Source organism: Chenopodium album, chromosome 4, assembly GCF_948465745.1.
Source record: "Chenopodium album chromosome 4, dcCheAlbu1.1, whole genome shotgun sequence".
Taxonomy (NCBI): domain Eukaryota; kingdom Viridiplantae; phylum Streptophyta; class Magnoliopsida; order Caryophyllales; family Amaranthaceae; genus Chenopodium; species Chenopodium album.
Genome location: NC_137837.1, coordinates 4905592 through 4922318, shown reverse-complemented (window position 1 = coordinate 4922318; position 16727 = coordinate 4905592). Strand labels below are relative to the sequence as shown.

General features: G+C 35.9%; 2 protein-coding genes across 2 annotated transcripts; both read left to right on the top strand.

Moving 5' to 3' along the window:
• Positions 1 to 249: 249 nt before the first annotated feature.
• On the top strand, positions 250 to 4315 carry LOC145628667 (uncharacterized). Its single transcript, XM_081681030.1, has 2 exons — positions 250 to 684; positions 1733 to 4315. The coding sequence occupies exons 1-2, from the start codon at positions 643 to 645 to the stop codon at positions 4127 to 4129; spliced, it is 2439 nt and encodes an 812-aa protein (XP_081537156.1). The 5' UTR covers positions 250 to 642; the 3' UTR covers positions 4130 to 4315.
• Positions 4316 to 5012: 697 nt separating this feature from the next.
• On the top strand, positions 5013 to 16438 carry LOC145626418 (choline/ethanolaminephosphotransferase 1-like). The gene is made up of 20 exons (XM_081678847.1): positions 5013 to 5344; positions 6346 to 6549; positions 7038 to 7047; positions 7178 to 7228; positions 8152 to 8229; positions 8919 to 8994; positions 9149 to 9171; positions 9245 to 9345; positions 9809 to 9903; positions 10075 to 10143; positions 10521 to 10590; positions 10928 to 10991; positions 11083 to 11123; positions 11211 to 11295; positions 11452 to 11514; positions 12090 to 12148; positions 12291 to 12343; positions 13134 to 13206; positions 15928 to 15967; positions 16070 to 16438. Exons 2-19 carry the CDS (start codon positions 6413 to 6415, stop codon positions 15947 to 15949), a joined length of 1170 nt encoding a protein of 389 aa, XP_081534973.1. The 5' UTR covers positions 5013 to 5344; positions 6346 to 6412; the 3' UTR covers positions 15950 to 15967; positions 16070 to 16438.
• Positions 16439 to 16727: the final 289 nt, after the last annotated feature.

Here is a 16727-nt window from a genome sequence, read left to right as displayed (position 1 = left end):
TAAATTTCAAAATTTCTATTATAAAACCGATTACAATAAAAATAAACCAGTAGAGCTTATTTATCGGAATCCGAACCTCGAGCAATCACAACCAATTTAAGAACCACTTGACTCCCAAAAATTGTATTCTTAAAATACTAGTAATTATTACATGACTAGTTGACTACATGAGGTCACTCACTAATGCAAATGAAATAAATAATTGAATTATGGTGGGTTGGAAGGGGGACCTTAAAATTAGAAAATAGAGGGAAATTTCTTTAAAAAAAACTTAGAAATAAGAATCCAATTAAATTAGTTATAGTCCATGAAAGTGAGCTAGCAATCCATGTGATTACCTGTCAAAACCCACAAAACAGTCCACTTTCCAGTGCTACTTTGCTGTTCTTACTTATTTAGCTGCTGCTACACTTCTTCTTCTTTGAATTCTTTGATTATTATTCTTTTTTACTATTTTAATTTCATTTTTCTGCCAAACCCACTTATTTTTTCTTTCTATATATAGTAATTACTGTAAGATATCAAAAGTTTCCTTTCTTGATTTTGATTACTTACCAAACACATCCTTAATCATCAAAATTAATTACACCCTATTTTTTTTTTCTTCTTTTCTTTTTATTTTTCTCATAAAAATTAAAACTTATGGCTACTCAAGTTCCTGTTTCTGAGCCGCAATTGCAAGAGGTATAAAAAAAATCCGATCTTTTTTAATTTTTATGGCAATTTTTTTTATGGGTTTGTGAAAATTTATGGTTTGTTTGGAGAAATTCGTTTAATTCTTTGATATAATTTCTGGGTTTGCTTTAAATTATGAAAATGATTGATAAATTGTGGATCTTTTTGTTATACTCCGTATGTAAGAAAAGTATGCTCTGTTTATATTTGGTGAAATGAAGTGAATGAATTTTTTGATGATGTATGCAATTTTTTTGCTAAATATATAATCATATACTTAATTTTCTACCAAAATGTTTTCCTTTTCTTTTTAATTCCTGTTGTGTTTTGTGATCTTAGTTTATTGATTTTCGTATACTACTAGTAATCTAGTATTAATCATGAAGTACTTAATGATGATATATAATAAAAAGTTTGGTAGGACAGTGAAATATTGCATACTAGTATATGATATAATCGTGACAAAATAAAGTAGCAGAATTAGAGAAATTTGTGACTTACTATTGATATTTGATAATTGTGATGGAATGTCATGATCAAATAATTAAGGATGTGAACTTGTGGATCAATTGATCAAAGGTTATTCATGAAGTTTTTAGAGCATCATGACTTTTATGACTATGTATATCGTTCCAATCTCAAAGTATCTGAGTAATTTGACAGGTTTTTCGACTTTGAGTTAAGTACGTATCCAAGTGTTAGACTCGATTACTACATGAAAAAAAATAAAAATAAATGGCTTTTTAGTAAATCAAGTGTAAAGTGTCTATGTAGGATGGAGTGTCTAGGATCTGACACGGATACTTTCGGTAATATAAAGAGATTGAGCTTACATAGAATTCCTATGAAACATTCACTAAGCAAAACATTGTATGCTCTACTTTCTGTTCTTTATTCATCTTCCTTTTCCTGTTTTATCCAGCTTTGCTTCCCTTTTTCCTTTGCTTTAATATATTGGTTGTGTATACTGTATTCTTTTCTTGTATCCTAATCCTTCTTATATCATACATGTAACTTTTTTGCTCACAAATATTACCTTTTTTATTTACTGCATCAGGAAGCAGATAAAAAGGAATCACAAGTGGTAGATAAAGTGGTGGAGAATTTACCGGAAGTGATCATATCATCTGAGCAAACAGACATGCCTAAAACAGAAGAAGTAAAATCCGAGGCACCGGAGATGAACAAAGAGGTGGTTGCTGCTGAGGATAAGATGAGTACACCTGATGCACCGGTGTCAGAACCAGAAACTGTTGCAGAAGTGAAGCAGGAAAGTCCCGAAAATGAGCCTAAGAGTGAAGCTCCTGTAGAAACACAAGTTGAAGAACAACCCAAAGTGGAGGCTGTTGAGGAAAAGAATGAAGAGAAAGTGGAAAAAGTGGTTGAAGAGAAAGAAGTAGAGGCTGAAGCTCCTAAAATTGAAGTGCCTGTTGAAGCACAAACCGAGGAGCTACCCAAACCCGAAGAAGTTGTTGAGGCGAAGGAGCAAGAATCTGAAGCCCCTAAAAGTGAAGAGCCTGTTGAAAAAAAGAATGAAGAGGTTAGTACTGAAGAAGTGGTGAAAGAGCCAAAACAAGAGGAGGCTGAAGTGAAAGAAGTTGCTGCTGAAGAGGAGAAGCCGAAGGATGTTTCTGTTGAAACCAGAGACATTGATGTTGTGAAATCAACTAATGAGGGTGTTGCTGAGACAAAGGTAACGTCAGAAGACAAGCCGGTAGAAGAACCTCAGGAAGCAGTGATTGAGAAGGTGACCGAGAGAAGTTTAGAAGCAGTTCCTGTTGCTGAGCCTGTCAAAGTAGAGGAGTGTAAGGAAGAAGAAAACTCGAAAGGTGAAGTGGTTGAATCCATTGTTGAAGAGGGTGGTGAGAAAACAGTAGAAGCAGATCAACCTGTCCAGGAGGAAGTGGTGAATGTGAAAGATTTAGCCTCCGTAGACTACCCTAAGAATGTCGAGGAGTCAAAGCAGGAGCCTCCTTCTGAAGTAGCGGAGGAAGTGGTAAATGTGAATGATTTAGCCTCTGTTGATTACCCTAAGAATGTCGAGGAGTCAAAGCAGGATCCCCCTTCTGAAGTAGCAGAGGAAGTGGTGAATGTTAAGGATTTAGCAGCTGTTGATTACCCTAAAAATGTAGAGGAGTCAAAGCAAGAGCCTCCTTCTGAGGTAGTGGAGGAAGTGGTCAATGTAAAAAATTTAGCCTCCGTTGATTACCCTAAGAATGTAGAGGAGTCAAAGCAAGAGCCTCCTTCTGAGGTAGCGGAGGAAGTGGTCAATGTAAAAGATTTAGCCTCCGTTGATTACCCTAAGAACGTAGAGGAGTCAAAGCAAGAGCCACCTTCTGAAGTAGCGGAGGAAGTGGTGAATGTGCAAGATTTAGCCTCTGTTGATTACCCTAAGAACGTAGAGGAGTCAAAGCAAGAGCCTCCTTCTGAGGTAGCGGAGGAAGTGGTCAATGTAAAAGATTTAGCCTCCGTTGATTACCCTAAGAACGTAGAGGAGTCAAAGCAAGAGCCACCTTCTGAAGTAGCGGAGGAAGTGGTGAATGTGCAAGATTTAGCCTCTGTTGATTACCCTAAGAACGTAGAGGAGTCAAAGCAAGAGCCTCCTTCTGAGGTAGCGGAGGAAGTGGTCAATGTAAAAGATTTAGCCTCCGTTGATTACCCTAAGAACGTAGAGGAGTCAAAGCAAGAGCCACCTTCTGAAGTAGCGGAGGAAGTGGTGAATGTGCAAGATTTAGCCTCTGTAGACTACCCTAAGATTGTGGAGGAGTCTAAGCAAGAGCCACCTTCTGAAGTAGCAGAGAAAGCGAGTGAGCCAAGTGATGCACCAGCAGTTGAAAGCAAAAAGAATGTTGAGGAAGAGAAGGAAATTGCCAAAGAAGAAGCCGAGGAGAAAATTGCTGAGACTGAGAAAATTGAAGAAAATGGTGATGTTACAAAAAGGTCTAGTCTAGGAGACATGATGAAGGAGGACACTGATACTACTCAAACTGAAGAAGCTGCGAAAGAGACTGCAAAAGAGACCGTGAAAGAGACTGCAGAAGTTTCAGAACAGGTGAAAACTGTAGACGAAAGCAAAGAAAAAGAAGTGAAAACTGAGGAAACTAAGCCAGAAGAATCAGCTCAGAACCAAGAAGTAGCTGTAAAGAGCAGAGATGTTGAGGTGATTCCTCCTCCTTCGGTACCTTCAGAGGAGAAGAAAGCAGAAGAAGAAAAGGCCTCAGCTCCTGTTGTCGAGGCAGAGAAAAATGGACATACTGAGCAAGTTGCTAAGGAAGTTACAGCAACTAAGGATTCTGATGAAGAGAAAAATGAAGACATAGCTGCAAAAAAGCCCCCTTCAAAGACTATATTGTCCAAGGTGAAGAGCTCACTCGTGAAAGCAAAGAAGGCGATCATTGGAAAATCTCCTTCCTCGAAGACAATCTTAACTGATGCTAGTAAGGGTGATTTGTGAGTAAAATTTGAAGTGATTTGCTGTATCATATTTTTGGTGTTTGTGATGTTGTTGAGGTTGGTGTTTGGTATTATTTCGGTTTGTTTTGGTTTGTGTTCCATAGAATGTGAATACACAGAAGGGTATAGGTTTGAGGTTCTACTGTAAACTTGATGATTTCATTTCTTTTGTTGTTTATTTATTTTATTGAGATTCTTATTTAGTATTGCTATTTTTTCAAGTGTATGAAATAGTAATTGTATTTGTTTGCTTTCTAGTTTGCTGATAAACATTGAAGAATTGTTATTGAAGCATTATTAGTGGTAAACATGTCCTTTAATTGTGTATCTGTTTTAGTTTACCTGTTCTTCAATATTGTTGAAACTTCCTCTGTCAGTTAAATTGTTTTGGAAAAGGTTTGGGGCAAAACCATTCTATGTTAAGGTGCACAATTTGAAAGAGTTTAATAACATACTTTGTACTATTTTACAATTAATAGTTACCTTAACATCGTAATTATCTCAAAGACTCAAAGTCTGCTGAATGAACTATCACCGGAAACTAATTAGATCCAAGATCAACCAAACCAAACCGGAAAGAACCAAAACAAAGATTCTATCAAATTGAACACACAATAATTTAACATGACCGAAATCCAAAATTGCATAATTTATGTGAACTCTAAACTCGAAACAAACTAGAGGTGTTAAAACCATACTCAACCCGATTTAGATTAAGACTCGCATGGATATAATAATTTAGCATGACTCAAGTTTTAAAATTGACATGACTCCACCCAACCTACTCAAACCTGATCCGATCATCTGAATAGACACCTCTAATTCAAAACCCAACCCACGCATCCGACTGGACAGATTGAAACCTAACAGGAATCAATCAATCAATCAAGTATGAACCCTAAGCCACTCTTTTGAAAGTTAAAGGGGGTTGGCCAGCTGCCTCAACTGAACCCACGTTTCCAAAAAAATATTCCCAAAAAACGTAAATTATACTGAATTGCGTAACTACGAAGCCCATATATTTGTCGAAATGCACGTGTCTTTTCTGTAAAAGCCAAACAACTCCAGCTCTCCTATTCCTTCTCGACACTCCCGCCATCTCACTCCCATTTTCTCTCCGACAACCGCCGCCGCATCACCGCCCACCTCCGCCGGTAGAACACTTCGTCTTCGTGCTTGGTTGTCTGCCTTCCGTAGTTGCCGGGAGTTTTATAAAGTTAGTTACTTTTTTCTATTTTGAGATCTTGGTTTTGATTTTTTGCACTTGTTTGTTTATGAAAACTTGGATTATTTCTGTTTTATTGTCTCATTTCTTGATTTTGAATATGGGTTTTGGTTTAATGTTCGTACATGATATGTATTGGCAGTATCGGTTATGATAGGACAATTTTGACCGTTAATATCTTTGATTATATAATTGGTTGAATTTAATTGAAAATGGAAATGGAAAAGAATGAATATGTAAATGGGTAGATTTTGTGAAAATGGAGGAGTATTTGTTTGTTGTCTCTTGGTTTCGGCTTTTTCGAGGGAGAAGATAGGCTAGTTGCTTTGTGGCAGTGCTAATAACATGTTAATTTGGTGGGTAATACTAATACCTTTGATCTGAGGAATTATAAAAGTTTAAATGATGGGTTTTGTGATGGAGTTTTGAGGAGTTGTGTGGATAGGAAATGTTCTTCCTTTGTGGTGTTGAGGTTAGGCATAGGAAAAGTTTCGAATTCGAGTTGGGAAGGTACCGGTTGCATTTTAGTGATGTGTAATTTCTATTTAATTCAAGGATGAGGTATTGTGATGGGTCTTGGCTCAATACTGGTGTAGAGAGTTCAATAGTATTAGAAGTTTGATTTCATTTCTATGAGTGAAAAACAACATGAATTGGAATATTCAACACTAAATGCTTTCTGAAAATGGTATCGAGTCAAACACATAAGGAATTCTCAATCAACACCTCCGTAGTGTGGGGCTGATTTTCATTTCATTCTAGTTTGTTGAACCAAGCGGGCCCTAACAAAATCTTGTTGCTACTTGAATGTGCAACAACTTGTTCTATTTTATGAACTCCTTCATTGTAGAAAATATAAATTGTTTCCTACTTATTCATTGGCTTATCTCCTGTGTAAGTTAAAAGGGTTTGGCTTCTTCTGATCAATTTGAAGTGTGTGGAAATGTGGAATCAGTTGATAAATGATGATTAATGAAGTTTGTTTTGTGTAGGTTGCCACTGCTGAATTGAATTTTCTGGAATCTTTGGTTTACAAACAATTGTGAGAGAGAAGGAAGAATGGGGTATATTGGAAATCATGGTATTGCAGCGCTACATAAGCACAAGTATAGCGGTGAGGATCACTCATATGTGGCCAAATATATCTTACAACCATTTTGGACGCGTTTCGTGCTTCTTTTCCCTCTTTGGGTGCCGTAAGTATCCACTTTTCATTTGTTTTTTGGCTTTTCAATTGGACTCTATTTATTTTGGGGGGAGGGGGCTGGGGGCCGGGGGGGTATAGGTTACAGAGCTTACAGTATATAACTATATTAGGATTTCCCTCAAATGTTATATTTGCTCCACTTTATTGTCAAGTTCAAATAGATTCCCTATGTTGTTTAAAAGGAGAGACACAAGAAATGAAACTGTGCTTCTCAATGTGATGACTGTTGTTTATTTCTGTAGTTAAAGCCATGTAGAAATGGTTGCCCCTGTTGTTAATGCTCTGATACCTGTTTTAGACTTTTAGGGCAGGAAATGCTCTTGCATTACTATATATGTTAGTTTATTTGTTTTTGGTTTTGGTTGCCACTTATATTTGTATAAAATCCCTCTTTCTTTGAGCTTTATAACTGTAATGTCATATGGCTAACTTCGTCCTTTCTATGTGCACATTTGCCGTTTCTGGATGCTTATTCAGCCCAAATGTGGTAACTATCATTCTTTGGCTTATTTTACATTTTGCTTTTATCTTTATCTCTCTCCACTCCCTAAAGTATTTTCTATATCAATTGGATGTTTTGCAAATTGTCTAAGAGGCTACTTATTGTTTTGGTGCAGATAACACTTACAGGATTCATGTTCTTAGTAACTTCTGCATTGCTTGGATACGTAAGTGAAGATTTTCACTTCGATGGTTTTGTAATCTATTTCATTAAGTATCTTTTAAAAGTTGATGTGTTACACTAGCTGACTTATAAAATGCTCTGATTACCCATACTTTAGCGGTCTTTGATTTTGAAGCCTTTCCTTTGTATTTAATTTTGTGAATTTGTTAAACTGATGACCATCATTTTTAAGCTGTCTTTTTCAAGGCTCCCTTCTCCTCCTCTTCCACCCCTTTTATGGGTACTTTAGTTTGGTGTTAAATTGAACTATAGCTCAATTTGGGGTCATAATAAGTGATATTGGTTATGAAATTAGAGAGAAGGATGTTCTGATTTTTCTCTGTAGAACATGGAGGCACAATACGTGAGAAAGCATTCTTGGTCCTGTGAGATTAAGGATTAGTTCTGTTCAACTTATTTTTGCAGAACTGAAATACGTGAGATTAAGCAATCTTGGTTCTCTTGAACCATCTTTGCACATATGACTGCCTATAGCCATTAGGCATCATTGACCCTTATATGCCACGGACAACCTATACCATAAGACTAGCAGTCTGCTGTTACTGGATTATGATATAAGCAAAAGGTCCACTAAGATTTTTGATCTATCTTGTCCAAGCTTGGGACTGCCATAGCTTTGAGAATATTACTCAATTATGATCTTCCTACTATGATTTGTAAATTAAGTTTGCTAGTAAAGTTTACAATAGCATCAATGTGTGTCTTTAATATCATATAGTACCAAGTCTAGTCCATTTAAGAGTTGTGGATCTATAAGCTATATGTTTGGTTACACAAAGATTGATCCCGTATGAAGCGTCAAAATGTATGGCCATATAATGCTTGGGGATGATTGAACTTGGCTATGGCTGATAATGTCTATGCTTTGTTAAGGATCTAAGTATGTTTTGTTCTTGCTATTTTCAGATATATTCACCTCGTCTGGATACACCACCACCTAGATGGGTTCATTTCATGCATGGATTACTGCTCTTTTTATACCAGGTTTGTTTCCCAACTAATGACGTGATTACTTGCCTCTTCTGAATTCTTTGTTAATTTTGCTGTTACTTCTTATTTTTACTGATGGGTGTATTCAATGCCTAAGATTCGAGTACTCTTTAGTCTAAAATCTTATAACATTATGTTTGTTATTCTTGTTACCAACTCAAGTACTATGTGCAATGTTGGCTCAAATTGTTCTGCTAATTTCTATGGTTCTAAGCCTCTAGAGTCCATACAGTTGTAAGTGTTTTTTGCTTGTAACTATGGCTTCCTTGCTTTTACATAAATTCGAACTTCTCCATGTTTTCTGTGAAAAAAAACAATCTTCCAACTTGTCTACTTGTTGGAATTTGGTTTGGATTTTTTACATATATTTTTAATTCTCCAGAATTTACTGAAGGTTGGATGACTTGGATCCATAGCTAGCTTTTGTTTCATTGTTGTATTTATAATATGGGGGTAGTAAGCTTCTAGTCGATGTTTGCATTGTCAAGTTCCTTAGTGATTGGTCCCTGCTGAAGTTTCAGTGTTTCACCTATAGAGGGGTTGTTATTAGTCTAGCACCACTGGACAATTTTTCCAGTTATTATGGTAGAGATGTAGTAAAGATTTATGGTTTGCTTGTTATGTTTATTGCACTGGCCTTTAGATTTGTTACATTCTCTTACTATTTTCTTATAACACTCCAGACCTTTGATGCCGTGGATGGGAAGCAAGCCAGACGTACCAATTCTTCAAGCCCATTGGGAGAGCTTTTTGATCATGGTAAATTCGTATTGTATTCCTTAATCTTATGTCTTCCTTGATTTCCAAGCAATCTTTGCTTTTGGCCTACTCCTGTTATCAGGACATGACTTGCTTTCTACAAGTGTTTGAAACTAATTTGATGTATCCTGACATGTCTGATTATGCATTGCAGGATGTGATGCTCTCGGTTGTGCAGTAAGTGTGTTCTTTTTCGATTATATTTTATGCTTTAAAGCAGATGGCCTTTAAATCTATATTTTCATCTCAGCTTGAAGCCCTTGCTTTTGGGAGTACAGCTATGTGTGGAAGGGCAACTTTCTTGTTTTGGGTGATAGCGGCTGTTCCATTTTATGGTGCAACTTGGGAAAAGTATGTGCTCTTAGTTTTTTTGCTACTTTTTATTAGTTAAGTGACTCAGATAGTTGTGGTAGCCTATGACTATTTTGGTCTACTTTTGTTTGATTAATGACATAACTGTGACACCTAATCTGATGTGTCCTGTCTAGTTTGCTTGTACCTTGAGTAGGATACGTCCTGTTTGGTATCCCCTTCTACCATTCTTCTTTTGTGTGTTGCTTTGTTAGGATTTAATATGTACATAACAATCTATGAACTACTTCTTTGTATTGTTAAAGAAGGTTTGGTTGTTATCGGTTTTGGTGGTGTTATTTTTATTCATCACCATCATTATCGTTGCTGTTGTGGTCTTAATGGGGATGATAACTTATACTGGGTGTTGCTAATCTTGCTATACTGTCTACTTTGCTGGTCAGTTACCGGGCTGCTTCACTTTGCAACTTAACTTGCTCCTCTCTTTGGCTATGATTTTCAGCTACTTCACGAATATTTTAATTCTTCCAGTAGTCAACGGACCTACAGAAGGTCTCATGCTGATATATTTCTGCCACTTCTTCACAACTTTTGTAGGTAAGCCACTGCACACTTGTCAAACATCACAGAACTCATTTTATTTCTATGAGATAAGAATCCCTGGGCCTCAGAAACCATGTTGGTGACTTGGTGTTGGCATTCAAGGAAATATATTATTATATAATAGTTGGTTTCCATCTATTGTCTCTAAACTTTTGCTCTTATTAGGTGCTGAGTGGTGGGCTCAACAGTTTGGACTATCAATTCCCTTCTTGAGTTGGGTGCCCTTTTTAAATGGTAACGTACATCCTCCAAAGTCTCGTTGATAATAACTAAAATATGTTTGTATGCATACTATATATTGTTTTTTTTTTTCTTCTTCTTCCTTTTTCTCCATTTGATGCCAACTTAGGTGTCTTGGTAATAGTAATGTGGGAGAGAAGGAGAGGGGGGAGGAGGAGAAAGGGACATTCATAATTTATTTTTACACCATCAATAACTCCTTTTTTTCCTATTTATTTGGTTGATGGATGGGTGCATTTCTGAGTTAGTTTATTAATGATTTTATCTCCTACAACATTCAGTTTTATTAAAAGGCATTTTCTTCTGTATCAATTTTTTCCCCTGTGGATGCATCCCTGAATTCTGACTCCCTATGTTTCTCTGTGTTTCAGGGATCCCAACATACCAAGCTGCGTTGTACCTAATGATAGCTTCTGGTGTGATTCCTACTGTTGCATTTAAGTAGGTATTCTTTTCTAAGTATATCAATCCTATTTGTGTATATCATCTCTTTGCATTAAAATTAGAGCATTGAACTTTAACATAACTTGCATGCTGAATTTGGATAATATATGAGGTTCTTCATCATGTTTAAACTAAAAGAGAACTATTTCGTTCATGGACACATTCAATCTGGTTCTGTCCCTTAGTATCTCCTTATGTTCATGGTAGTGCACAATGATCGACATCCACAAGGATTATTGTAATGCAACATTTTCAGTGGGCTGAATTGAGTTCTTTATTAGTATGTCATATATAACTCATTAAAGTTCTCATCTTAAGTATGCTTCCCATGCAGCATACAGAATGTCTACGGCGTAGTTAAAGTGAAAAAAGGAAATATGCTGCTTGCATTAGCTATGGTAATTATAAAATTGTCTCATCTCTTGTTGCATTCCTTTTTATTGTTCTTGTTACTATCTGGGAACTCATTCTTGATGATATTTATGTCAGCTTTACCCATTCGTGGCACTCCTGGTCGGAGTTTTTCTTTGGTATAGTTCACTTCCCTTATCTGGATAACTTGCTTTATGCCCTTTTGGATCTCTTGTCCTCATGAAGTAAAAGTAATGGTACTGCAGGGATTATTTGTCTCCAGCTGATATAATGGGCAACTATCCCCATCTCGTTGTTGTGGGAACTGGACTTGCATTTGGATTCCTTGTGGTAAGTAAAAGTTTTAATCATTTGTTGTGAGTTTCTGACATCTACTAATTCTAAACTACATCTTCTTATTAGATTATTGTGCATATTTTGTAGTATCTCCTTCAGGCTTTCACCGTTGTACTTTTCTATCTTTGATGTGATAGTATGTTTTTGCAGGGTAGGATGATTTTGTCTCACTTGTGCGATGAGCCTAAGGGTCTTAAAACGAGCATGTCTATGGTATGACTGTGGTTGATGATCTACTTATAGTGTATTATTTTGAGAAATTTCATGAAATCATGTGCATTTGCTAGTTATCTCCTCTGGCTTGTCATTTTACAATTATACTAAGAACCTGTTTTCTTCACCGTATTTCAGAAACTTATTTCTCAATTTTGTCATTATCAGATTAGACTGGAGTAGAAAGATTTTGATTTATCACTTCTTATTTCTGTTTACTTATCACTGAATGTCTTTAATTGAGTATTAATAAGATCGTGAATTAGATATTTGGAATATTCACATTGAGATATAACAATATCCCACTTGATAATGTCCTTTTTCTTATACATTAGTGTAAAAATACTGTCAACGCTTGACCAGGATCCCAAACTAGAAAGATTCACACCAGACCAGAGCATACTAAATCAAACCAAAATACCTTATTTAAGCTTAAGAGAACAATATCTAAGCTGGTTTATTTATTTTTCCTCAGAAAGTATGTATTGAAGTACTGTGCATTTTTTGTCTTTTACTTTCCAAATCTGCATTCCTGTTCGCATTTCATTAACTAACTCTTAACTACTTTGCTTCAGTGTCTTTTGTATCTACCTCTGGCCATTGCAAATGCTTTGACTGCTAAACTAAATGGCGGGTAGGATATTTAGCTCTCAGATTTTGCCATTTTTTTCTTATGATATGATTAGTTAACAAATAATTCAACACTTCAGCTTATCAATTTTTTTTTTCTTTCTTTATTTCTTTCTTTATTTATTTATTTTTTACCATTTTCACAGAGTTCCTTTAGTTGATGAGCTCTTGGTGCTGCTCGGTTATTGTGCGTTTACTGGTATGACACATTCGACCTCTTTTGTAGCTAGCTCTTTTCTCCTTTGTTATTGGTGTCACCTTAGAATTATATTTCTTTTTAGTGTTAACATCAACATGGTCTTACTAGCTAACAATATTATAAAGGAAATTTTTTTCTACATGTAGGAATGTAGAATGAATATTTTGATGAATTAAATGGAAATTTGATTGGCTATGAAATACTCAAATAATTGTTTTTGGGTATTCTACTTTTTCTTGAGTTATGATGAACGATTTTCGAAAGCAAAGATTTAATATTCTACTTTGGGCTTGAATAAAATTCCCATCGTACCATTCACATAAGTTTGGAAGCACGAATCGTTTTCTTTCAGTCATATTTAGAGGCGCAAATAACAAGGAAAACCACTGAGGTGCAAACACAGTGGTTTTACAAGCTTTACTGACACTACTTATAGCATTTGCAATTTAGTAAAAGAGGACATGTGCCTTCTTAATTTCAAGCAAAGAAACTGCTAATAGTGTTAGTGGATTTACTTAATGAACTGCTTAGTATTAGTTGTTCAACTCTGTGCCAAAACATAAAATAAAAAAAAATAAAAAATAAAAAACCCCGTCTCCCACTCCAGTCCTTTGTGGACAATATTTTGGGATTTTCTTGAAAACCAACAAGAAATGTTTATTTTTTGAGATATATATAGAGAAATCGTTCCAATTCAGTTTAGAGTATGGTGAACATACATTTCATGATTCCTAGTCCTAATTCAATTTTAGACTTGTTTTTCCTAATGGTGTTTTCTGGCTTTGCTCAGCTTGTGTGTATTTGCACTTTGCAACATCAGTAATTCATGAAATCACAGCGGCATTGGGAATTTGCTGCTTCAGGTAACTTTATATCTGTATGACATTGTTGAAATGTATGTCACAGTTTATTTGTATGAACCTTTTTTGTCCCATTAGCAGGTCTGGTTGTTTCATGTTTTGATTCATGCTACTTATTTGTGTTTACGTACTAATAAAGGAATTTATCATTATATACATCGTATATAACGCTGCATGATTCCTACTGGTGAGTGGTGACTGCATCCATAGGTATAGCTAGATTCATGCCAAGTTACTGCATTATTGGTATAAAGTACAGTTGGGTTATGTCTTTTACTATAGAAATAAAGAGTCCTGTATCATTGCGTCGTTGAACTCGTTTAATTCAAGGCAGCCTTCTCCAAGAGTAGCACACTGCTAGATCCTCTATATTTTTGAATGAAAATATAATTTTACCCTTGCATCTTTTAATTTCTCTGTGTTAAATGCATCCTTCTCATATGTATTAGTGCTATTGTTTCGTTTCTTAAATTTTGGTTATTGCATATTCTTGTGAAGGTTAAAAGGGGGGCATATACTTGGCCCTTATTGCAATAACAATTCATTAAAGAAATTTATGTGCTGGATTATCTTTGATTTTGCTATCCCCTGTATTACTTCAAAAGGAGAGTATTAGTATCCATATCATTGAATCAGATCCATAAATCATTTATATGGTGGGTTATATAATTTGTCTGATTAATGCCTTGGTGGTAATGAGAGGAAGGAAATACGGGAAGATAGTGCAAGACTATGGAACACGGAAATATTTTAGGATAGCGTTGACCGTAGGGGTTCATATAATAGGAGTTAGTGTAATATGGGTTTGGTAGTAGAGGTTATTAAGGGATAATAGGGGATAAATTGTTAGGGATTTGTGAGGCATAGTAGGGGTTAGTATAATAGGGGTTCATGTAGTGTAGGGGTTAGGGTAGAAGGGATTATGGATAGTATGAGTTATAGTAGTAGGGGTTATGGATAGTATGGGTTATGGTAGTACGGGTGATGAATAGTAGGGGTTAGGATAGTAGGGATTATTAAGGGATAATAAGGGTTAAATAGTAGAATTAGGGTAGTAGGGGTTAGGATAACAAGGGTTAGGGTAGTAGGGGTTAGGATAATAGGGGTTATTAAGGGATAGTAGGGGTGAGATAGTAAGAGTTAGGGTAGTAGGGGTTGAGATAGTAAGGGGTTAGGGTAGTAGGGGTTCATATTGATATAGTATGAGTTAAATAGTAAGGGTTAGGATAGTAGGGGTTAGGGTAGTAGAGGTTATAAAAGAATAATAGGGGTTAGAATGGTAGGGGTTGTGAGGCATAGTAGGGGTTAGTATAATAAGGGTAGATAGTAGGGGTTAGATAGTATGGTTAAGGTAGGAGGGGTTAGTATATTAGGGGCATGTAAGGGTTAGGATAAGGGGGTTCATATAGATATAGTAGCGGTTAGGTAGCAAGGGTTAGGATATTATGGACATGTAAGGGATAGTAGTGGTTATGATAGTATGGGTTAGGATAATGAGGGTTAATTAGTAGGGGGTTCATATAGATATAGTAGGGAGATAGTATGGGTTAGGATAGTAGAGGCATCTAAAGGATAGTATGGTTTACTTAGAATAGTATGGATTAGGATAGTAAGAGTTATGTTCATACATATATAGTTGGGGTTGAAGTAAGGAATAAAGATAGTAGGGGTTTGTATATTAGGGGCGTGGAAGGGATGGTTGGGATTGATAAAGTAGGGGTTCTTATATAATGGGTTTGGGTAGGGATAGTAGGGATTATTAAGGGATCATACTAGGGTAAGGATAGTAGGGGTTAGTATAGGATAGTAGGGATTCATATAGTATGGGTTCAACCAGGGGCGAAGCCAGGATTTTCAAGTCCTGGGGGCCGGACTTATTAGACAAAAGATTGATGGAAAAAATTAAAGTATACTAATATTTTATTGTCACCAAAAAACATTAGTTAAATCGTACTCTTCTTGTTGAATAAAAAGTTTTAATTAAAAAAATATGTAAGAGATGGGATTCGAACCCAGCCCACTTGGAGAAATAAAATATTACCCAACCAACATGACAAGGTATATTTATTGTTATATTTGTGTCTTGAATATCACATATACTAATTTTAAGGGGGGGCCATAAACTATAATATATGGGCAGCAAATCTGAGCCGGGGAGGCCGGGCCTCCACCAGCCGCCCCCCCCCCCCCCCCCCTTCCCTTCGCCCTTGGGTTCAACCCCATATTATCCTAACCCATTATATACCATACTATATCAACCCCTACTATCCTATCCTAACTCCTACTATCTAACCCCTATTATCCTAACCCGTAATATCTAACCCTTATTATATCTATATGAACTCCTACTATTTAACCCTTACAATATTTATATATCCTATATTAACCCTACTATCCTAACCTCTACTATCTTAACCGATACTATCTAATCCCTACTATCCCTACATGAACCCCTCTTACTAATCCGTACTATCTTAAACTCTTACAACCTAGAAAGAGATTAGGGCTTGTAATCTATCATCGGCCCAATAGCTATACATACAATATGGCCTAATACTATGCCTCACAAACCCTAGGTTTTTATAATGTTTGGCATTAAAGGCTCTATTGTTTTTATAATGTTCTGATTAATCATTCCAGTTAGAGTTGTGACCGAAGCATACCTCAACTTTGTTTAATCTTGAATAAGTTCTCACTTTTTCGATGTTTATTTATGAATTACAGGATTACTAAGAAAGAAGCATAAGGAATGTTACCGTTCTTGGTATAATTTTTTTTCCCTTGTGCAATTCTTTTGTCTGTATAAAGCGATTCACGCCTTCACTAACTGCAGAATCCTCCTTCCCTTGGTTACCTATATTCCTAGGTGCTGCAGGTCAATACATCAAGACAGGCTATTCAAAATGTATTGAAACAACTTTTTGCCTGTGGACTGCATGATTTCAGAAATTCAACCAAGATTGGAAGTTGTACTAAATTATGATATAATGTTATGCTATCGATCGGATTTCACAGCCCTTGAGAAGGCCAAGTTATAAAATCATAATTGCTTAGTAATCTTGAGCAGTATGATGTTATTGGCCTTTTTACAGAATCACAAGGGTGTCTTAAGTTTTCATATTCTGTAATGTATGAACTGATACTGTAGAAATTTAGCTTGCAAAATGCAATGCTTTTTTGATCTAAATGAATTTTGCTGAATAATGAATAATTGTGATTTCTGGGACTTCTTCTACTGATTAAATGTTTCTTTTCTAATCTATAATATGTACAACAGAGTACTAAACATCATGTGGTATACATATACCAGTTGATACGAAAGTAATAATTGTAGTGACATATTTATGTGTACGATTCAAGTTAGAACAAAGGAATATGAGCTAAGAGATTATATATCAATGTCAAGCATGCATTATCGAATGCTTAAAGAGATGAAGATTACACTGGCAAAGATGAAAATTTCCTTGTCCAGTAGAACACGATGTCTCCAAAAACATCTCTTTTTATAAAAAAAATAATGTTTC